Source organism: Phyllobates terribilis, unplaced genomic scaffold (assembly GCF_046119375.1).
Source record: "Phyllobates terribilis strain yellow unplaced genomic scaffold, ASM4611937v1 Scaffold_1__5_contigs__length_1240528914, whole genome shotgun sequence".
Lineage (NCBI taxonomy): Eukaryota > Metazoa > Chordata > Amphibia > Anura > Dendrobatidae > Phyllobates > Phyllobates terribilis.
In genome coordinates, this window is record NW_027362761.1 from 689,304,346 (window position 1) to 689,327,656 (window position 23,311).

General features: G+C 41.9%; 1 protein-coding gene across 3 annotated transcripts in view; it reads left to right on the forward strand.

Moving 5' to 3' along the window:
• TMEM259 (transmembrane protein 259) overlaps nucleotides 1–23,311 on the forward strand; it is a 139,917-nt gene that overhangs the window by 83,592 nt on the left and 33,014 nt on the right. For all 3 annotated transcript variants that reach the window (XM_073685467.1, XM_073685457.1, XM_073685477.1), the window contains exons 5-7: nucleotides 1,330–1,440; nucleotides 12,873–12,995; nucleotides 13,087–13,187. In XM_073685467.1, coding sequence (XP_073541568.1) covers nucleotides 1,330–1,440; nucleotides 12,873–12,995; nucleotides 13,087–13,187 — 335 coding nt within the window. The remainder of the gene's footprint in view (nucleotides 1–1,329; nucleotides 1,441–12,872; nucleotides 12,996–13,086; nucleotides 13,188–23,311) is intronic.

Genomic DNA, 23,311 nt, shown 5'->3' on the forward strand with positions numbered 1-23,311 from the left:
ATCTCTGACAGTGGCATTTAACTAGTGCTTCTGGGAAGCGCTACATTGGCCCTGCCCATCGGCGACCCCCGTCACATGATCGCGGGTCGCCGATCGGTTGCCATAACAACCTGGGGTCTGCTGTGGTTGTCACTGCCAGATTGCTATGAGCGCCACCCAAGTGAGCAAATCTGCTACACACAGGTGCTCTGATAATCGCCTGTGTGTAACAGAGTCAATCAGATAATTGCAGCTTCAAGTCTCCCATGGAGACTATTGAAGAACGCAAAAAGTAAAAACAAAAAAAACCCCACATACACACATTTGGTATCGCCGCATTCAGAATCGCCTGATCTATCAATATAAAAAAAAAATTAATTCGATTGATAAACGGTGTAATAAGAAAAAAATTCAAAACCCCAGAATTACGTTTTTTTGGGTCGCCGCAACATTGCAATAAAATTTTATTGCAAACTTTATCATGCTTTCCAGTTGATAGAAAATTGTAAAACATATGGTGACACAAAAACAAATTATTTTCTTATTTCTTGCAAACCATGTTTGTATTGTAGATAAGTTATAAAACCCTATATAAAACAGCATTAATTTAGTATTGCCATAATCGGAGTGAGCCACAGCATAAAATTAACACTTTGTGCAGCATGTGGTTAGTGTAAACTGTCAAAACAGGAGAATTGCTATTTTATTTTTTTCTCTCCTGAATGGATAGAAGATAAGTTAACATTTTGGCACTTTTAGGAATTTCCCTATAAGCCCAATAGGTACTGATGAGTGATTTGTAAATGAAATACCACACTAATCAAAGTACTTTTAATGATTGCACAGAATGTTGTTGGGGGTAGGTGGTCATCACCATGCTGAGGTGCGCCTGCCCTCCTGCAGAGCCTCATGAGTATATACTGGAGTGATTTAAATAGTATGTTATCCATTTCCTTTTCAGTCTTCCACTACTTTTTATAGAAAAGCTCCATTTTCATGCATCCTCCTGAGCTTCATGCAGCTTTTCAGATGGGGGACTGTGAGGAAAAGAGAATAGCTTAAGTACGGTATGTTAGACAGTTTATTATATTGCAGTTTTAGGCACATGGACAAGTTTTATAGCTTGAGAAACTCATTTTAAGCATACAGTGCTGCTTTCCAAGTGATTAACTCCCCAGGATTCTGGAGCAAACGGACACTATTCACTTTGTCTCCAGTACTGGCTAATTACTACGCTGTAGTTTTTAGAAGGCTTGTAGTTCCAAATTCAGGACTTTTTTTCTATGTGGCTGAAATATTACCCTTACCTTTGTGCTTTATATGTCTAAATATCTATATTTATTTCACTAGTTTGGCCCCAAGAAGAGTACATAGTAGAATATTCACTTGAATATGGGTTTCTCAGGCTATCTCAGAGCACGCGACAGAGACTCAACATACCTGTGATGGTGGTAACACTAGGTAAGTGATTTTGCTGTTTAATAGCTTTACTTGGTGTTAACATTACACTTTGCCGCCCATTCAGCAATCCATCAGGGTCTTCTGTCTGAATACCTGATTAACATTATTAACTGAGCCATGTACTTCACGGAGTTAGTTGGAATCCAAAATCTGAAACTTGGAACTCCAGTTGAGCTTTTTTCTAACTGTCCATCTTTGTAGCTGGGTACAATGGTGTACTAGACACTGTCAGAAGTGGATGAATAAGAAAATTTAAACTTTTGTGTCAACAATAAAAAAAACTGGCTAAAGCAGGAAGAATTTGAGTGAATAAAGAAATGAGTTAGTACGTACAATAGTTGAAATAACAAAACTCATTAAAAATTCTTTACAACCTTCTTTTGATAGAACTACATACCTAAATAGTAGAAAGAGGGAGGTGAGTAGCACCAGATTCAATATAGTGACATGGCAATATAGATCAGGGGTCTCAAACTCAGCCGGGTATGGGCCGCACATGAAGGGCCATGTTTTTTGTGGGAGAAGATTGTTTTCAGTGCTTTTAAAGGCGTTTTCCCATGAATAAAAGCTCTTTTTAATCAATAGGTGTTCGAATGATAATAACTTGCACAACTGGATGTGTTTAAATAAAATGTTCCGGTGCTGAGATAATCTTATAAATGTGCCCCTGCTGTGTACTGTGTAATGGCTGTGCCTGACAACTTATTAATGAATAAATAAATTATTCCTATTTTTATTACACGCTCCCTTTTTCCAAATCTGTTCATCATGTTCATTCTAGATACTCTTTGCACCTTAAGCCCCATTTAACCAACAGATATGCATTAAGGGCTATACTAACAACTTCAACATTTTTCGTATTTAATTGATTTTGGTGTCTCTCCTGCACCAGTATTTACCCTGTTTAAACCCTTTTTGGGTACTCTGTTACTCATTTTTAAAGTGGATGCATGCTCTTTTTTTCTTTGCCACCATTTACCTACTTTTATTTACAATAAAGGTATTTTACTATTAATTATCTATGTTCAGACCACTTATTCAGGCTATTTGCATTGGTTTAGTCTTGCACCAAGTAGTTCAGAGGGCCGGCCCAGACCATCCTTGGCATCTCCTTTGATGAAGATGATCCAGCTTCCTTGCCATGATCAATTCCCTACATTTGGTATGCACAACCTCTAGACTGCAATGCTGTGGGGCCTTAGACTTGCTGGTCTGTTTCTGTTGGCTTCTGACATGTATAATCCTTGCCAGAGAAAAGAGGTGGTGGTGTAGCACAGACTGAGGATGGATAAGTACATATGGTTCACATTCCTTTCTGGAATCTCCGCATAATGGTGGGTCTCCTGACTCCTGTGTAGCACTCCAGAAAGGGGTTGCCTTGGAGAGGTGGCCATACATGAGTTAGGCTCTCTTCAATGTATTTTTAGCAACTTGCATTAAGTACAGTAGAGAGAGGTGCATTCATCGACTCTTCCGTTCTACAATGCAAATGTCTTAAAACAGCTCCTCATCCAGGGGGAGACCTAAAACTTGCATATATCTGACATTTATAGCATTTAATTACAAAATTTTTAAAATGTTGCTGAAAATACCACTTTAGAATTTGAGTCTGACAATGTTGCCTTTGGACCAGAAGAGGTTGTGTACCCCTGCCCCACATGGTCAACATAAAGCATGTCAAGGTGACTAAATTCTCATCAATGCAGGAGATACCAAGGATGGACTAGGACTGCTCGACGGGATTTATATGCGGTTTAGGACTAGAGTAAAGTTAACATTTTTTTTTCCCCTCACCCATGACAGCACCTGAGAGAGGAATTTACCCCATCAACGCACTGGAAGCCAAGAGCAAAAAATTAAAAGGTCACGCCCACTTACCCCTTTTAGTTGATTTCTGTCCTGCAGACAGAGGAGCCTTGAGCACACGGCTTGAGAAGCCGTGGATCATGGAGTACCATTAGGCTGAGTGCCCAGGATGTGGATTTAATGCTTTTCCACGGCGGCATTTCTCCCAGGGAAACGCATTAAAATCGCTTGTTAAGAGGTCTGGGATGTATCCCAATGATAATCCGCATGTGCTGTATATATGCGGATGTTATGCAGTTCAATGCGCGGATAGTACCCGGGTCTGGAGAAGAGAAGACTCATCCGACCCAGGTACCATCGTTACCTGCAAGTGAAAAAAGAATTTCATAAAGTAAAAAATAAAAAAATATATTCATAGTCACCTATCCAGCAGCCCCTGGTCTCCTCCCGGCCGCGTCCTCTCTCCTCGGCGTCCTGTGGTGTACTGGAAGGACCTGCGGTGACATCATTTAGTCAGCTGATGGTCACGCGACCCCTGACATCAGCCGTCAGGTGATGGTCGAGTGACCAGCTGACTAAATGATGTCACCGCAGGTCCTTCCAGTACACCGTGAGACGCCGAGGAGAGAGGACGCTGCCGGGAGGAGACCAGGGGCTGCCGGAGAAGTGAATATAAGGTTTTTAATTTCTTTTTAACTTTTTAAATCTTTTTTTTTTTTTTTTTTTTTTAATAGCATTTGAAGTAGAAATTTTCTCTAAGTTGGTCACACAATATAAATCCATGCCAGTTGTATGGATACATGTTACTTGTCAAGCCCTTTTCCAAGTGATGCTCAAAATCACCTGAAAAAATGCATGTAAAATCTGCATGCGTTTGTTCTGCCAAGGAGATGCAGAAATGCTCACAAAATTTCTGCTTCAATCTGCATCATGGGCACATAGCCTAAGGCTAAGTGCCCACGATGCAGAAATGCTGCGGTGGTGTGAAAGGACTTGCCATGACGTCATTTAGTGACTTTTGTGTTTTCATTGGCTGTAAGCCATAATCATCAACATTAACAGAAATAAACACTTGAAATAGATCACTCTGTCTGTGATGACTCTATATAATGAGTTTTGCTTTTTTGTATTGAAGAACTGAAATTAACTTTTTGATTTTCTAATTTAGTGAGTGCACCTGTATGTCCAGTTAATCCTCCTAGTTTTGAGTCACAAAATAGATGGGTCAGCATTGAGGTTGATAAACAGGGCAGCACGGTGGCTCAGTGGTTAGCACTGCTGCCTTGCAGCGCTGGGGTCCTGGGTTCAAATCCCACCAAGGACAACATCTGCAAGGAGTTTGTATGTTCTCCCCGTGTTTGTGTGGGTTTCTGATAGGGAATCTAGACATACTGATAGGGAATCTAGATTGTGAGCCCCCGTGGGGACAGTGCTATAATGTCTATAAAATTATCTGAATTGTAAAGCGCTATATAAATAAAAACATTATTGTTGTTGTCCCAGTTTATCCTCCTGGTTGGAGTTGTAAGATGGACATGGTTGTGCTAAGATGAATAAAAACAAAGTAAGCCCTGTTGATCCTCCCAGTTGGCCTGCATTTAGGTTGATAAACATCTATGTTCCAATTTATTCTGCTAATTGGAGTTGTATGATGGACAATGGTGGGTGGTAAGCCGAGTAAAAACATATTGAAGTTGTCCGGCCACAAAGTCAAATTTTTCTCCAGGACGTTCCTCATCACAGCGCGACAGGAGGTTGTCTTTCTCATCCTCTATGGACAGGAAACACACGAGAGGCTAAAAGCCCCCCTCTCCACCAAACCCTGAGTGTTTTTCCTGTCCCTAGCAGGACAGAGGAACTTTGCACCAATGTGCCCCTCTCTGCATATCTGGGAGCTCAGTGGGATTGGAGGGGACTGATCTCTTCTCTTCCTGTTGTCAAGAGGCTCTGGGCTGAAACCTCACTGGGTAGGGGTCCCTCAGCCCATCAGTAGAGCGGGATGTTGCGCCTGATGCTGCCGCCTCCCTCTCAGGCTTGCAACGCATTTCCAGTTTCGAGGGGAACATCTGATTTGGACGGCACAGCGTGCGTTCACTGTGGAACGCAAGGAAACCTTAATGGGGGCCCTCACTAAGCACCTGGGACAAGGTAAGACCCTATAAAAGGGTACTTGCATCTGTACATGATGTGTTCATTCTGACCATGGATCCTAATCCTGTACGTTCAGAGGCACAATCTGATCAGTCCCTGGGCAGTGTTAGTTGACACCTGGTTCCCTGATAACACTTCCCAAACTTTAAAATGGGGGTATTGGTTATAGAAATTAAAAATTTCCTGTCTCTTTAAATTCAGGAAAGAGGCCCCTTAGGATCGGGTTCATCTTCCCGTAAAAAGCAGAGAAGATGCCCAACATGTAATACCAGACTACCTGACACACACAAAAAACAACTATGTGCAGAGTGTGTAGCCAAAGTCCTCAAGGAGGAGCAGTCCACCCTCCTTGCCGACATGCCGTCTATGATCCGGGAAGAGGTCTAGAGCATGGTGTCCTGCCTTCTGCTGCCTCAGACTGTTCACGATACATCCCGTAACAAGAGAGCCAGAGGAGGAGGAAGCATAGTCTTGTGATTCTGAGCAGGATCTAGAAGCGGGAGAAATATCCCCCCAGATCCCCTCCGAAGACCGGAAGAAATATCTTTTCTTATCCGAGAATACAGATGAGTTAAGAGCGGTGAGAAATACTATGAGGATTGAGGATACACAAATGCCTCATACCATACAGGATGAAATGTTCGGGGGACTGAGGACCCAAAGAAAGAATGTTCCCAGTCAATGAACATATAAGATCCATGATTTTGGAAGGATACAGAGAAGCGACTTGTCATTCCTAGGGATTTCAAGGCCCGTCTCCCCTTTAACCCGGAGGAAGTCAAGATTTGGGAAGAAGTAGTCCCTAAAATTGACATTCCTATGGCCAGTGGCAAAAAAGATCTCAATACCATTTCGAGGATTCATCGTGTCTCCGACACCATGAACAGAAAGGCTGATGGGCTCCTAAAGAGAAGCTGGGAAGCCTCGGCTGCTGTTATTAAAACTAATCTAGCTGCAACTTTGGTGGCCAGGTCAGTGTCTCTCTGGATCGACAAGTTATCGTCATCACAACTAAAATCTAATACTTCCAGAGAGGTCTTCCTAGATTCCCTTCCTATGTTAAAATCTGTAACCTTGTTTATGGTGGATGCATCAGCAGAGTCTGTAAGGTTCTCGGCTAGGAATAGTGTCTTGTCCAATTCAGCAAGGCGAGCTATGTGGCTGAAAACCTGGTCGGAGGACTGCCATTCCAAAAATAAACTTTGTGCAATCCCGTTTTCAGGAGTCAATGTCTTAGATAAGATCCTGAAAAGGGCTTCAGATGAGAAAAATGGGTTCCAAGAAGAGAAAACTAGAAAATATCACTCCTTTTGTAGGCCCTGAGCATCGCAAAGCCAGGGTTACAAAGGAAAGGGTAAATCTGGGAGGTGGAGTAACCCCAAAGGAGGTAAGGGTAGGTCCACTCGATTCACCTCAAGCCCATCGGGAAGACCCTGACGCCAGGGAAATTGGAGGGAGACTTAGGTTTTTTCACATGGGTTGGCAGTCCATCATGGAAAATCCATGGATTTTGCAAACCGTGAAAGTAGGCTACAGGATAGAACTTGCCTGCCCCCCACCACAAAAGTATCTGCTTACTATACCTCAGACTCCTACCGCCTTAAAAAGACTCCAGAGGGACGTCCGATCTATTGGAAAGGCCAGTACCACCTTCAGAGATGGGGCAAGGCCACTACTCTTCACTTTTCTCTCTAAAAAAAAACCTCAGGAAAATACCACACGATCATAAATCTAAGACCCTTAAACCAAAGCATAAAATACTAAAAATTAAAGATTATTCCATTAATAAAAAGGAATTCAGTAATGTGTACGGTGGAGCTAAGAGACGCATATTACCATGTGCCCATCCATCCTGCCTGCCATTCATTTCTAAGATTTGCACTGAAATACCAGGGAAGAGTCCACCACTTCCAGTTCCAATGTCAGCCATTTGGCCAATCCTCGGCACCTCATGTCTTCACAAAGCTAATGACGGAGGTAGCATTAAGAAAGGAAGGCATAATCATCATACCATATCTGAACGATCTCCTTCTGGTGGCGGTTTTAGTATCGCTTCTCAATCAGCATCTTGCCCAGACCATCCAGACGCTAAAAACTGGGAAAAATCCAAACTGCAACCAGAGATGCACAAGGTGTTCTTGGGAGTCCTCCTAGATTCACATCTTGGAATGTCCTCCCTCCCTATCGCCAAAAGGAAATATATCTGGAACAGAATTTACTCATTCCAAAAGAAAAGAACAGCATCAATAAGGTATGCCGTGAGAATTTTAGGGCTTATGGTGACATGCATTCCAAGTGTACAATGGGCTCAGGCCCACTCAAAAGAACTGCAGCAGGCAGTCCTGCTAAACTAGAACAAGCAACCATCCGGACTAGACAAAGGAATGAGGATTTCCGCAAGTCTAAAGTTCTCCCTGTCATGGTGGACATCTCCAAGAAATCTCCATATAGGAATACCATGGACTCAATCCCTGTGTATACGGATTACCACAGATGCCAGCCAACTAGGTTGTGGCGTGGAGGTAGAGGGGGGTCAGTACATTCAGGGTACTTGGCCCCCAGTAGAGGGCAGGGGATCATCCAATTACAGGGAATTAAGAGCGGTGTGGGAAGTGCTTCAGCAATACCAGCACGTCTTCAGAGGAAAACGTGAAGATTATTTTCGGACAACTTAACTGTTTCATTTATTCAGCACCAAGGAGGCCCAAGAGGGGATCTTCTACAGTACCTGTCTGGGCAGATATTCCGGTGGGCAGAAATGACCGTTATCTCCATAACCACGGTCCACCTCAAGGGATCAGACAACAGTGGCAGACTTCCTCAGCAGGGAAACTATTTGGTCTTCCAAATGGGGGCTGAATCCGGAGGTATTTCACCATCTTACCTACCGCTGGGGCGTCCCTCAATAGCTCTTTGCCACCCACAAAAATGCAAAAATGGAAAGTTTTTTCTCCATAAATGCAGGAGACAATCTCGACTGGATGGAGGCCTTGTCCCAGAGCTGGCAAAAAAGCCTGTTATACGCATTTCCTCCCTTTTCGCTATTTTCAAGGGTCCGAAGAAAGATCCAGGGAGGCAGGGCCACGGTAATACTAGTAGCCCCTTGGTGGCCCAAAAGAAGCTGGTTCCTGTTATTAAATCACATGGCCCTAGAAGATCCGTTCCCCCTGCCGGAGAAACACGACCTTCTATCCCAGGGTCCTCTAATACATCAGGACATACAGTTCCTACGTCTGACAGCGTGGATCCTCAAAGGCAGATCCTAAGTGCTAAGGGTCTATAGGATAGGGTAATATCCACCATGCAGGCTAGTAGAAAAACCAGTCACTTTCGCCATCTACTTTAAGATATGGAAGAAATACTGCACTCCTGTTAGAGAGTCCTTAGAAATCTCTTCCCAGCCCGACATTTCTTCAGCTAGGATTTAAGAAGGGCTTGAGACCCAGCACACTTAGAGTACAGATCTTGACCCTTAGCGCCTTTTTAGATTACCCACTGGCAGACCATCCCTAAGTGGCAAGGTTCGCAAAAGCAGTTACTAGGTTAAGACCTACAATCAGGAAACTAGTACTTCCATGGGATCTAAACCTGGTACTACGTGCCTTATGTAAAACCCCCTTCAAACCTCAAAAGGAAACCAGTATCCATTTACTCTCCATGAAGACTGCATTTCTGGTAGCAGTAACATCAGCAAAGCGAGTTGGAGAGATCCAGGCACTATCAACAACAGACCCTTATTTTTGTATTCTGGATGACCGGATAATCTTCAAACTCGACCCATTCTTCCTCCCGAAGGTATTGTCCATAAAAACTTGAACCAAGAAATAATTTTGCCGTCTTTGTCAGCACCCAAAAAATGAAAAAAGAAAGATTATTCCATACACTTGACATCCAAAGGTCAGTAATGCATTATGTGGAAGTCGGAAAACCATGGAGACAGGACTCAAATCTTTTCATTCAACATTTGGGTAAAAACAAAGGCAAAAAAGCTTCAAGAGTGACTTGAGTAAGATTACCTCAATCATTTCCACGGCATACAAGTTGGAAGGAAAAGAACCTCTGCTTGATATCAAGGCACATTCTACTAGAGCAATTTCAGCTTCCTTGACTGAAAGGGTAGGGGCCTCTGTGGACCAGATCTGTAGGGCCGCAACATGGGCCAATATAAACACTTTTTGTAGACATTATAAGCTGGACATTTCATTTGCTCAACAATTAGCCTATGGAAGGAAAGTCCTTCAGGCAGTAGTCCCGCCCCAAATATTCCATTGATTTGGTATTTCTCCTGTTGTGCTGTCATGAGGGACGTCCTGGGGAAATTAGAAATTAGTCCTACCGGTAATTAGATTTCCAGGAGTCCATCATGACAGCACTATTACATTCCCTCCCTAAATTCCTTATACGTATGTGCAACTTAAACATTTGTGAGAGAGAATTCAATACAATAAAAATTCATCCATTCTGGTGTGGTAATTAACACTGAGGGAATGGGTTTTTTTAACCTCTCGTGTCTTTCCTGTCCCTAGAGGATGAGCAGGACAACCTCCTGTTGTGCTGTCATGATGGACTGATGGAAATATAATTACCGGTAGGACTAATTTCTAATTTTTTTTTTTTTTAAAGCTAATCTGTTCTGTATTGTAATATACAACTCTCCTATAAATTTTTTCTCTGTACCCACTTTGTTTAGCGGTGGCTCTCCCAAACTTGACAGCTCCCTGTGCTGTATTATCTAACCTCCTAGCCAGAGCTGGCCCCGCCTGGCCTTGGTGTCCAGCACTGCCCACTGCACACTCATTCCAGTATTGGAAATAACAGCACTACCACTGCACTCCACATATATACATATATACCATATAATACACCTCAGCTACTGTAGAGCCATAGTGATGTGTGTATGGATGATGGAGGGAGGGATGGATGCACACAGTACATTATACTTACCTATGTAGAAGCCTTTTCCTTCCTGGTTTGTCTGATCAGCTGAGTCATTCTCCTGCTGCATCTTGCCCAGGAGTCTGGAGCTGGAGGCAGGGGCAGGGTCTGGCAGAGACTAGTCTCTGCCAGACAGGAAAACTCTAGTCTGGAGTTCCTCCAGAATCAGGAGAGAGCTGCTCACATGACTAGGTGTGCTGTCTAGGACACCATGCAGAAAGCTGACAGGGAGTATATTCCAAACTGTCAGCATTCTGCAGCGTAGATACACAAATTATACAGAAAGCCCATTCAACCCCTTTAAGTCCCGTTAATCTTCCTAGTCTGTAGTCATAAAATGTTCAGCAACTTAAAAGTTGACCAGCCTATTTATGTCCCATTTTATCCTCCTAGTTGTAAGATCATTTGGCTGCACTATGCCGAATGACACCAGAGTAGTCCAGTTGATCCACCGAATTGCAGTAATAAAATGGACTGGTCGGCGTTTAGGTTGGTAAACGGCTATGTTCTAGCATATTCTACTAGTTGGAGTTGTAAGATGGACATGGTTGTGTTAAGGTGAATAAAACCGTTGTGAGTCAAATTAATCCTCCTAGTCTGGAGTCCTAAGGAAGGTTTTGTAGACATTGGGAGTTTAACGATTCAATCAATCTTCCTAGCTTAAAGTGGTAAGATGGATATAATTGCGCTAAGACTGATGACCCTATTCTAAATACCAGTCTCCTCTCCTCGTCTGGAGTTGCAAGTCTGTTTTCTTAGTTGGAGTTGTATACCGAACAGGGTTATGCTATTTCTGTCAAAAAATATTCGAAGCCCATTTTATCCTCCTAGTTGTAGCTGGAAGAGGGGCACATTGGCATGAAGTCTGTGAAGTCATTATGTCCAGTTACTATTCCCGGTTTGAAGTAAAAAAAAAACAAACAAAACTGGCAAATTGGGCTAAGTCTTGTGGCACCATTAAAAGTCCAGTTAATGCTCTTTTTGGAGTCATAGAAACAAAGTCTGCAGTAAGCTTATAAAGGGAAGAGTTAGTGTATGGATTAAAGTATATCCTTACCTGTCAGGCTCTGCTAGTGAAGGATGAACATCTTTTATTCTTGGTATTGAGGTAAGACTGTTAAAATTATACAAAAAACAAGATGAACAGAAATAAAGGAACATTTTTGGAGGTGTACGATTTTAATACTCTTGGATTAAGACCATCTGAGCTTTGACTAATGCCATATGAGGTCTGAGTCGAGTATGTTCTGTTAACCGTTTCGGCGAGCATGCTCGGGTGTTGTTTTCACTCCCGTGTGCATGATTTGTGACTGTTTGACAGCTTTAATACATGTGAGGAATGTCTGTTCCTTAGGCATTCCTCACATGTATTAAAGCTGTCAAACAGTCACAAATCATGCACACAGAGAGACTGAAACATAACACCCAAGCACGCTGAAGATACTGTGTTCGCCTGAGCATGCTTGCCGAAAGGGTTAACAGAACATACTCGCTCATCACTACTAATGAGTAATGTTGTTTAAAAAAACAAAAACAAAACTAGAAACAAAAGAAATTCCTCCAGTCCTTTTTCAGTTTCACAGGGGTAATGGTTATCGCTTGGTCTCTCGGTCTCTCTCTTGGCCCGAAGACTTATCTGTTTTGCATTTAGCCTTTTCAGCGAACACTCTTCATGGTTGTACTATATTATATGCATCCGTTGAGGTTGGAGAATTGATGCCAATATAGAAAAGAGGATAAATTCTAGAATTAATACCCATCTGGCTCATAGCCTTGGTCATTGTCCAAGGTGTCTTATTGGGTCTTGCATTACCTTCCAGGGTTGCTACCAGTGCTGTGGAGTCGGTAAGCCAAAACACCAACTCCGACTCCTCAATTTCCCTGACTCCAACTCCCCAGCACTCCATCACTACTGAGCATGTACATAAAGTGCAGCACAGATTCATCTCGACTAAAAGCCTAAATCTTTCGATCAGGAATAGAATAGACATTTATAGGACAATTCATAACTTTCCCAAATTCTTATGAAAACATTTACAGCACATCCTGCACTGAACTACTGATCCCAATGTATCATATATTTTAGGAGTCGGTCCATTTTATACTGACTCCACCAAAATCGACACTGACTCCACAGCCCTGGTAGCTATTTACTGATGGTACTAGAGCAGTGTTTCTCAACTCCTGTCCTTAAGACCCACCAACAGGTCATGTTTTTAGGATTTCCTTAGTATTGCCCAGTTGATAACTCCATCACTTGTGCAATGTGAATAGAAAACTTGAAAACATGATCTGTTGGTGGGTCTTGAAGACAGGAGTTGAGAAACACTGTAGTAGAGAGATGCTTTTCTTCCTTCTGGAGGAGAACTAATTTGCTTATTTTCCCACAGATCATTGCCTTTAAAATGCCCTTTATCAGCTGGGTCTCTAGAGTTAGTACCATCTAAATGCTACAGTTCTATGCATGTGAAGTCCCAGGACTGGATTACAAGTGAGTATTTTGTACCTGAAAACTCTTAACTAATATTCTTTGGTTTTAGACCCAACACGTGACTTGTGCTTCGGAGACAGATTTAGTCGTTTTCTCTTGGATGAATTCCTTGGATATGATGATATTCTCATGTCAAGCGTCAAGGCTTTGGCAGAAAATGAAGAAAACAAAGGTTTGTATCTAGGCAGAGTGGGACATTTTTGTTACTTTTTCTTTTTTCTTTTACAAAGTTAAAAATATTTTTCTTGGTGCCTTGTTTTTAGGTTTCCTGAGAAATGTTGTTTCAGGGGAACATTATCGATTTGTCAGTATGTGGATGGCTCGCACCTCATACCTTGCTGCCTTTGTTATCATGGTTATTTTTGTGAGTTTACATCTTTAATATTTTTGTGATTTTAATGCTGAAATGACTAATATGACTCTAAAAATATCTTTATTGCAAATTTAGTTTTGGTTTAAGTAGTGTTTTACCACAACTAGATAAACGCAAAAAATATAATTTTGCTACTTTTCAACCTCTTGGATTAAGATTTTTGTTTTAGTATCACATTTTCTCACATAGACATATGGCTAGCCACTTGGGAAGTTTCACTCGCATCAATGTTCAGCTCCTTTCCAATATCTGCCTCACATGTATGGCACAGCAGGTAATGAATTTCCGCACAGCGCCATCAGCAGGTATGAGCTATACATTATAGCTGTTGTAGCAGAACGTCAGCTAACATCAGTCCTAGCACCGATCGTGGTAGTTTAACATTCCAGATGTTACTGGCAATAGCGACTGCATTTAGATGGTTGTGATGGTCTCTAGGTCCCCCGTGATCCTATTGTGTGGTACTGATGGTTCCTATGGGCAAACCAATGCCAACCTATAGCCACTGGGTCTGTAAGCTAAATGGGGTTTAACAGGCCTCCTGTCATTGTAAAACTGACAGATCTAATATGCTTCATTGCATGAGTATTGCAGCTAGTTAGACCAGCGATCAAACCAGTGAAAGTTGAAGTTCAATGAACTTGGTGGGATTAAGTAAAAAAGTAAGCAAAGTTCTATAAAAATTTGTAAAATTGTAAAAAAAAAAAAAAAAAAAAAAAAGAGTAATAAAAAAATATTTACTGTTTTTTATGCAAACTAAACAGAAGAAAATGTGATTGGTATAAAGCTATTTAACCCCTTCCCGACCTCTGCTGTACATGTACTGCTGATGTATGGAGCTGGCTTAGAGGCTGAGCCTGCATTATTGCTGGAAGCTGATGGTTGTGTTATATAGCCATCATCTGCATCCAGGAGCAGCAAGTAAGCTAAGCTCCTCCTGCTGCTGTAAACCACTTAAATGTGACAGTGGCATTTTAAAGCAAATGAACCAGATGGCGCGCACAGATTCACATGCCCATCACCGCCACCCAGTGCAACATGATTGAGGGAGCTGATGGGTTACCATTGCTTCCATGTGTCTTTTGAAATCCCCATTCCTGCTGTGATGGTATTGCTATGAAGACCAGCCAGTGGACAAGTTTGGTATTAACGTAGTTGTACAGCTTTGGTGAATCATGATGCCAGGTCTTTTTTTACCACACAATGAACACTGTAAAAACAGAGTGTCAAAATTGTGCTGTTTTTCAAAATTTCAGTATACTGTAAAAATAGTATAGCTGAAAACATCAAATCCTCACCCAAAAAAACATGCCCTGTTACCGCTTAGTGTACAAAAAAGTAAGACAGGTGCAGCTCTCAGAATGTAGTGATGTAAAAGCAAATTATATTTAGTAAAAAAATGTTTTTTAGTGTGCAAAAGTAGCAAAACCTGAAAAATATGCTGTAAATCTGGTATCACTGTAATTGTGTTGAGAGGATGGCGTGAAAACAAAATAAAATCAATTTGTGAATTTGTTGAGTCGGCCACCCAAAAATCGAAATAAAAAAGCAATCAAAAATGTTGTGTAGACCAAAGTGTTATCAATAAAAACTTCATCCCATTCCTAAACTACATCCCCACAAAAACGAGCACTTTTTTAGCAAAAAAAAAAAAAAATCTTGCTAAAATGTGTGTGTGTATGTGTGTATGAACTGGTGCGGCATATTCTAAGCAGCTGAAGGACCTTTCACCAACTAGCTCAAGAACCTTTTATGCATGTGTGTACAAATATGTAGGTAATAGAGCCTTGTGTGCAATTAGCAGCCCACTGGTAAAAGAAACACCTGTGGGGTAAAAAATTCACACTAACACTATAGATGAATTCCCGAAGTGGTGTAATTTCCAAAATGGGGTCAGTTTATTTTGCACCTCAGGAGTTCTATAAATGGCACACACAAACTAATCAGCAAAATAGCACTTACTCCTGCCAAACCCTGCGGTATGTCCAAACATTAGTTCCTGACCACATATGGGGTTTTGGTGCGTGCAGAAGAAATTGTGTAATAAATTGTGGGGTTCTTTATCTAGTTACCTGTTGTAAAACTTAAAAATTTGGGGTCAATGCAACATTTTAGTACAAAAAAATTGTTGTTTTTTGTTTTTTACAACCCAATACTATAAAATTCTGTAAGGCAATGGGTTCAAAATGGTCAGCACACCCTTAGATTAATCCCTTGAGAAGCGTAGATTCCAAACTGAGTCACTTTTTTTTTCTCTTCTGGCACCTCCGTAGCTCTGCAAATAAGACATGGCATCTACACTATATTCCAGCCAAATTTATGCTCCAAAATTTAAATGGCATTCCTTCCCTTCCAAGCCCTGCCATGTTCCCAAACAGTAGTTTCTGACCACTTAAGGCTGCATCACGTAGACCTGTATACATCATATGGGAGACACTAAGGCTACTGTATATACATCACATAGGATAAACTGGGAATGGTGCATATTCATCACTTAGGAGGCACTAAGGCTGCTGTATATGCATCAAATAAGACACTGAGGCTTTTGTATACATCACACAGGAGACACTAAGGCTGCTATATACTTTATACAGGAGGCACTGAGGCAGGAGCATATAGATCACATGGGAAGCACTGGGATGGGAGCATATACATCACATAGGAGGCACTGGGGCAAGAGCATATACATCATATTGAAACACTGGGGCTGGTGAATAAACATGTCATAAACACTGGGGCTGGAGCATATACAGTTGGGTCCAGAAATATTTGGGCAGTGACACAAGTTTTGGCATTTTAACTGTTTTCCAAAACATATTCAAGATACAGTCATATAATCAATATGGGCTTAAAGTGCAGACTCTGCTTTAAGTTGAAGGTATTCACATCCAAATTGGAGTAAAGGTTTAGTAATTACAGCTCTTTAATATGAAGCTGCCTTTTTAACCCATTCATGATCTTGCAATTTTCCGTTTTCATGTTTTCATTTTTTCATCTCCTTTTTTCTAGAGCCATAACTTTTTAGTTTTCCGTTCCTATAGCCGTATGAGGGCTTGTTTTTTGCGAGACGAGTTGTACTTTTGAATGACACCATTCATTTTACCATATAGTTTGCTGAAAAACTGAAAAAAAAATTCCAAGTGCGGTGAAGTTGCAAAAAAAAAATTTAATTCCACAATTGTTTTTTTGGTTTTTTTTTTTTACCATGTTCACTATATGGTAAAACTGACCTGGCAACATGATTCCCCAGGTCAGTACTACTATTCAGATACCAAACATTTATAGGTTTTTTTTTGTTTGTTTGTTTGTTTTTTATTTAAGTGGTGAATTTTTTTTTTTGAAATTTGTTAAAAAAAAATCTTTCGTTGTATTTTCCCAGGCCCGTAGTGTTTTCATTTTTTGGGGTCTGGTGCTGTGTGAGGGCTTATTTTTTGCAGCTGGAGTTGATGTTTTTATTGATATCATTTTGGAGTATATACAATGTTTTAATAGCCTCTTATTGAATTTTATTGCAATGTTTTGGTGGCCAAAAAAACGTAATTCTGGCGCTTTGATTTATTATTTTTTTCTCGTTAAGCGGTTTACCTATCGGTTTTTATATTTTGACCGGAAATCTCTAAATGCAGTGGTACCAAATGTGTTTTTTTATTTTTTAAAATGGCTTTATTTTTTAATGGGGCAGAAGTGGGGTGATTTGAACATTTTTTTTTTGTTTTTTATATTTTTAAACATTTTTTTTCTAACAATTTTTACTTTAAGGCTGTGTGCCCACGATGCGTTTTTTTAAGCGTTTCCGCAGCGGCAATTCCGCTGCAGAAACACTTAAACGCATAGTAGAAGGCCTGCCATGTTCCCCAATGATAAGATGCTGCGGAAATTTCCGCTGTGGATTATCATTGCGGAAAAAAACGCAGCACTACCAATTATTTTGCGGAAGCGCTGCGTTTTCGCCGCCATTGACTTGCATTGGAACGCATGGATTTTGCATCACTGCATCTGTACATGCGGAATCCATGCGTTTCAATGTGTAGATGGTACCTGGGACTGGAGAAGAGGAGACTCTCCTCTGGACCCGGGTACCATAGAACCTGTAAAAAAAAAAGAATAAAATAATAGAAGGTAAATAAAATTTTTTTTTTAATGGCCCCCGGTGTGCTTGTCTTTGCTTGCCGGCAGATCGCGATGTACCGCGAGCTGCCGGCAAGCCGAGACGCATTGAATCAAGACTCCGGGGGCCATCAGAAGGTAAGTATATATTTATTTTTTTATTTTTAACCATTCTTTACGGTCACATGATATAAATCCATGCCGTTTGCATTGATTTATATAGTGTGACCAAGTTGTCAAGCACTTTCCAAGTGATGCTAAAATCACTTGGAAAGCGCTTGTCAACCCGCATGCGGAAATGCATGTGAAGAACGCTTCACATCCGCTTGTCCCTGGCAGGAAAAACGCATGTACAGTCCGCATGCATTTTTTCTGCCAGGGAGATGCCGAAATGCTCTGGAAAAAATCCGGAGCATTTCTGCATCGTGGGCACATAGCCTAATAGTTACCTTTAAAAGACTTGAAGCTGCGATCCTCTGATCGCCTGTGCTATACATAACCGTGTATTGCAAAAATCATGACAATCTATGAACTTTGGCCGCGAACATGCCCTTGATAAAAAGGCAGACTCCTTTCTACATCACACTTGGGAGGCTTCAGCAGGAGGCCTGAAGCCTGTGGTAGCAGGCACCTGTGTTGCAAGATCTGTCATGGTGTGGCTCCAACCATTAGAAGGCCAGCTTAGGGATAAAAAGATCCCTAGGGATAGAATCCTTTCTAATCTGCCCCTAATGCAGGCAGCGCCAGCCTTCCAGGGAGACTCTTCAGTGGACTCGGTTATACTAAAAAATCTTCCCAATGACGCCAGGCCGGAGGTAGGGGGAAGGCTTTCCCACTTTATTCCAGCTTGGGAAGCCGTTAAATCAAACCCCTGGATTCTGAATATTGTGAGTGGTGGCCTAAAGATGCGGTTCAGCCAGATTCCTCGCCGGACCTTTGTGATTACCCCCAAGAGGAAGGTTCAGGAAGAACTGATAGCTCTGGAGTCAGAAATATTAGAGCTAGTAGAGAAACGGTTCTTTCTCGGAGTTCCGATACCACAAAGGGGGAAGGGAGTCTATTCCCCTCTGTTCATGATTAAAAAACCAAATGGGTCCTTAAGGACCATCATCAACCTCTAGAGACTAAACCAGTTGATCGTGAACCAGGCTTTCAAGATGGAGTCAGTGAGCTTGGCAGTGAAGCTCTTGCACCACAATTGCTTTATGGTAGTAATAGACTTGAAGGACGCATATTATCATGTCCCAATTCATCCAGACTACCAGAAATATCTGGGAGTAGCCCGGTTCATTCAGGAGGAACTGAGGCATTTTCAATTTACTGCCCTACCCTTCGGCCTCTTCATAGCCCCGAGAGTATTTACGAACTTAATAGCAGAAGTAACAGCCTTTTTACGAATCAAAAACGTAGTGATCGTTCCCTAATTAGATGACTTTTTGGTAATGGGGAAATCAGAAGTCCACTGCTCCAGTTAACTTCTAGAGGTCACGGCGGTGTTTCAACAGCTAGGATAGTTGATAAATACCCAAAAATCAAAATTAACCCCCTCAAGGACTCAAATCTTCCTGGGTCTAATTCTGGATTCTCGTCTCCAATCCTGCTTCCTCCCAGAAGACAAGGTCAGAAAAGTAATCAGTTTAGTCTCGAAAGCCATACAGTCTCCAGTGATGTCTCCTAAGAGAAGCAATGTCCCTCTTGGGCTCTATGATGGCCTGTCTCACAGCAGTCAGATGGGCTCAAGGGCATATGAGACTTCTTCAGTGGGAGGTCCTGTCAGCGCAGAGATCCTTCAACAGGTGTTTAGAAAGGAAGTTTTCTCTTTCCCTAGGAGCTGTACATTCCCTTTCATGGTGGACAAACAGGGAAAATCTGACCTCAGGCATACAGTGGTCCAGACCAATAGACCGGGTGATTACAACCGATGCGAGCGGCTCCGAGTGGGGGGGGGTCATCTAGCAGAGCTCTCAATACAGGGTCACTGGGCATACCACGAGATGGGGGCATCTTCAAACATAAAAGATCTTTGGGCAGTGGAGAAATCCCTGATAGGCTTCCTTCCTCACATTCAGGGTCACCATGTCCAGGTCAGGTCCGACAACCGGACAACAGTAGCCTATGTAAATCACCAGGGGGAAACAAGGTCATCCTCCCTGATGACTGTGGCAGACAGAATCCTTCATCTGGCAGAGCAACATCTCCCATCCCTCAGTGCCCTACACATAAGGGGGGTGGAAAACGCAAGGGCAGATTTTCTCAGCCGCCACACCCTAAGTCAGGGGGAGTGGAGCCTAAACCCGTTTGTCTTCTGACAGATTGTCCAGTTATGGTGGCAACCAGACATAGATCTGTTTGCTACAAGAGCAAACGAGAAGGTAGAGAGATTCTGGTCCTTGAACCCAACAGAAAATCCCCATGCTGTAGATGCCCTCCAGATTTCTTGGAAGTTCAAAAAGGCCTATGCCTTTCCCCCATTATTAATGGTTCCGGCATTGGTGAGGAAGATTCAGGAGGATGGGGCGAGAATAATTCTTATAGCCCCTTTTTGGCCAAAGAGACCCTGGTTCTCCCTGCTTCGTCTAATGTCTGTTTCAGATCCCTGGATTCTACCAGAGAGGCTGGACCTTCTCATTCAGGGATCGGTATTCCACGCCCAAGCCAGAGGATTCCATCTTGCGGCGTGGAATTTGAGAGGTCACTACTAAGTAGTAAGGGGTTTTCACCAGGTTTAGTCTCTACCTTACTGGGTAGTAGGAAACGAATAATAACTAAAACTTATAGCTGAGTCTGGGGGAAGTTCCTAGATTTTATAGATGCCCCGTTATCAGACAAGCCTCCAATCAAGGGAATCCTGGAATTTCTACAAAAGGGGCGTGACCTGGGTCTAGCCTCGGGGACTCTTAAAGTTCAGGTGTCTGCCTTGGGGGTGCTCTATAATTGTAATCTGGCAGGGAACAGGTGGATCTCTAGATTTATTAAGTCCTGTGCCAGAGCCAGACCGGTTTGGTCCCTTAAAGTTCCTTCCTGGGACCTGAATCTGGTCTTGAATGCACTTACCAGTGACTCGTTCGAGCCCCTGCAGGAGGTCTCTCCAAAGATCCTCACCCTTAAAACTATCCTCTTAGTGGCCTTAACATGAGCCCGTAGGGTGGGTGATCTGTAGGCCCTTTCGGTCGATCCTCAGTACACGCAAATTCATGATGATAGGGTCACCTTGCGTCCAGATCCGGCATATCTTCCCAAAGTGGTGTCTAGATTCCACTGTAACCAGGAGATTGTATTTCCCTTGTTTTGCAGCAATCCGAAAAACCCCGGGGAAGTTAGATTCCATAACCTAGACGTTAGGAGATCCCTACTACAGTACATTAACATGACTAGTGAATGGAGGAAGGACCATTCCTTGTTCCTGGCCTTTCAGGGGAGTAGGAAAAGTCACATGGTGTCCAAGGGTACCATTTCCAGGTGGCTTAGGGAGGCCATTTGTCTAGCCTATACATCCAGAGGAGTTCCGGCCCCGGACAATGTCAAGGATCATTCCACCAGAGCCGCAGCAGCCTCCTGGGCGGAGAGGGCAGACGTCTCAATTGATCAGATATGTAGAGCTGCTACTTGGTCTACACCATCCACCTTCTATAAGCACTATCGATTGGATCTGTCCTCCTCTGACCTTACCTTTGGGAGAAGGGTACTTCAGGCGGTGGTCCCTCCCTAGGGTGCTCATAATTCTCCAAAATTCTCTCAAGGTGTGCGGTCATGGGTGAGGGGAAAACACCAAGGTTACTTACCAGTAGCTGGTTTTTCCTGAACCCTTGACAGCACTTGTAGTCTCCCCCCCACCCCCCTGTTTTCTGTTTCTCAATCTCTGGTGTGCACTTTTTTGGGATATATATATATATATATATATATATATATATATAATATAATATAATATAATATAATATAATATAATATAATATATTATTGGTTGTGTCTAACCTTTTCGGGAGAACCTCTCAATGCTCTGTAATCAACTGAAGCGTGGGAGAGGTACTGCCCTTTTATTTGAGACTGTATCCTGTCCTTGATGGGGCGGATCCCTCCCTCAAGGTGTGCTGTCATGGTTTCAGGAAAAACCGGCTACCGGTAAGTAACCTTGGTGTTTCACCGCAACAAGACCTCTAATATGAGGCATACAGGTATTAATAGATTTACATTTCTATCACATTTCAGATAAGTGCCAGGGGTGACAGATTCCCTTTAAATAGTGTATGGTACAAGAATATGATCACAGTGTTGCATACAGAAAAGAGAGATTGACTTTCAGAATGTAACATTAAATAATGTATAATATTTAATTAAATTATATTTTTTACCTCCAAGTAATTCTGCCTTGCACTTATCCTTTTTATAAGGTTTTTTTTCCCTGTAAAAATTGTTGATAAAAGTTTAAGCCTTTTAACAGTTTAAGTGATGGAAATAAGTAAAGTAATGGGCAAAGGATGTTTTAAGGATTGCAGCAAAAAAAATTTACTTTTTATTTTTTATTTTTCCTCCCCTTGTTCCGTGAGTCCTAATTTTATTATTTTGTCCACATAGACCTATGAGGGCTTTTTTTTTGTTGGATGAGTTGTAGTTTTGACTGACAACATTCATATTACAAGATAGTGTATTGGAAAGCGGAAGAGAAGGGGGAATCCAAGTGTGGTAAAATTTTAAAGAACCCTGCAATCCGGACATTGTTTTTAGAAATGTTTTTACTATGTTCATAGTGTGGAAAAAAAATGACATATCAGAATGATTCTCCTCATCAGTACGATTATGGCAATACTAAAAGTGTTCAGTTTATTTCAGTAGTAAAGGTAACACTTGGGCTTGGTTGCAATGGAGTGTTGATGACAGGATCTTAGGTCTTCAACAGAGATTAACAGCGGTATTTAACAGGTTTTGGGTGGTTTCACAGCCATTTTCTGTGAGTATAGAGCTGGCTGACCCCATGATCCCGCTGCTGACTTGATCCATACTTGTATAATGCAGGTAAACAGTATGGAACAGCGGAGACACCGGCAGATCAAAAGTATATTTCTTTTATTTAAAAACTAATATTAATTGTAAAACGTAGTACATCGTAACAATTTCTTTAAAATGTTTGACAGTAAAATAAGCAGGAAATCACATAACAGAATAAAATATCAGAATACGCTAGAATTCAGGGACTGGTAGTTTAAAATGATCTGGAGGGAAGGGGAACTAGATTGTCATCAATTATACCGGGCAAGTTGGTTGGTCCCCATCCGACTTCTGTTTTTCCCTCTATCCATACCCGGTACTATATAGTTAGTAAAGCCGAATAAAGACTTGCGTCCATCAAGTTTGACCTGTTAGTTCTGTAATTGCTAAAGTTGATCCAGAGGAGGGCAAAAACCCCAAATGATTTAGCCAATCTTCACCTGAGGAAAAATTCCCTCCCGACTCTGAAACCAGCAGTCAGAATAAATCCCTGTATCAACCTACTATTTTATTTTATTTTTAAGTATATGCAGAAATCTGCCTGGTATCTAGAAATGCATCCAGTCCCCGCTTGAACTGGTTTAGTGAATCCGACATTACCGTCTCCTCACTCAGTGAATTCCATATTCTCACTGCTCTTACCGTAAAGAACCCCTTCCTATGCTGGTGCTGAAACCTTTTCTCTTCCAGTCTTAGTGAATGCCCTCTTGTTACCGTAATATCCCTCCTTTTGAACAAATCCCGGCCAAGGTCTCTATACTGTCCCCGAACATATTTGTACACATTTATTATGTCCCCCCTCAACCTTCTCTTTTCCAGGCTGAATAGTCCTAGTTTTGCCAACCTCTCTGGGTATTGCAGTCCCTCCATTCCCTTTATTAATTTTGTTGCCCTCCTTTGTACCTTTTCAAGCTCATTTATATCCTTTCTATATAGTGGGGCCCATAACTGAGCACAGTATTCCAAGTGTGGTCTGACCAGTGCTTTGTACATTGGAAGAACAATGTTCTCATCCTTTGCAGCTA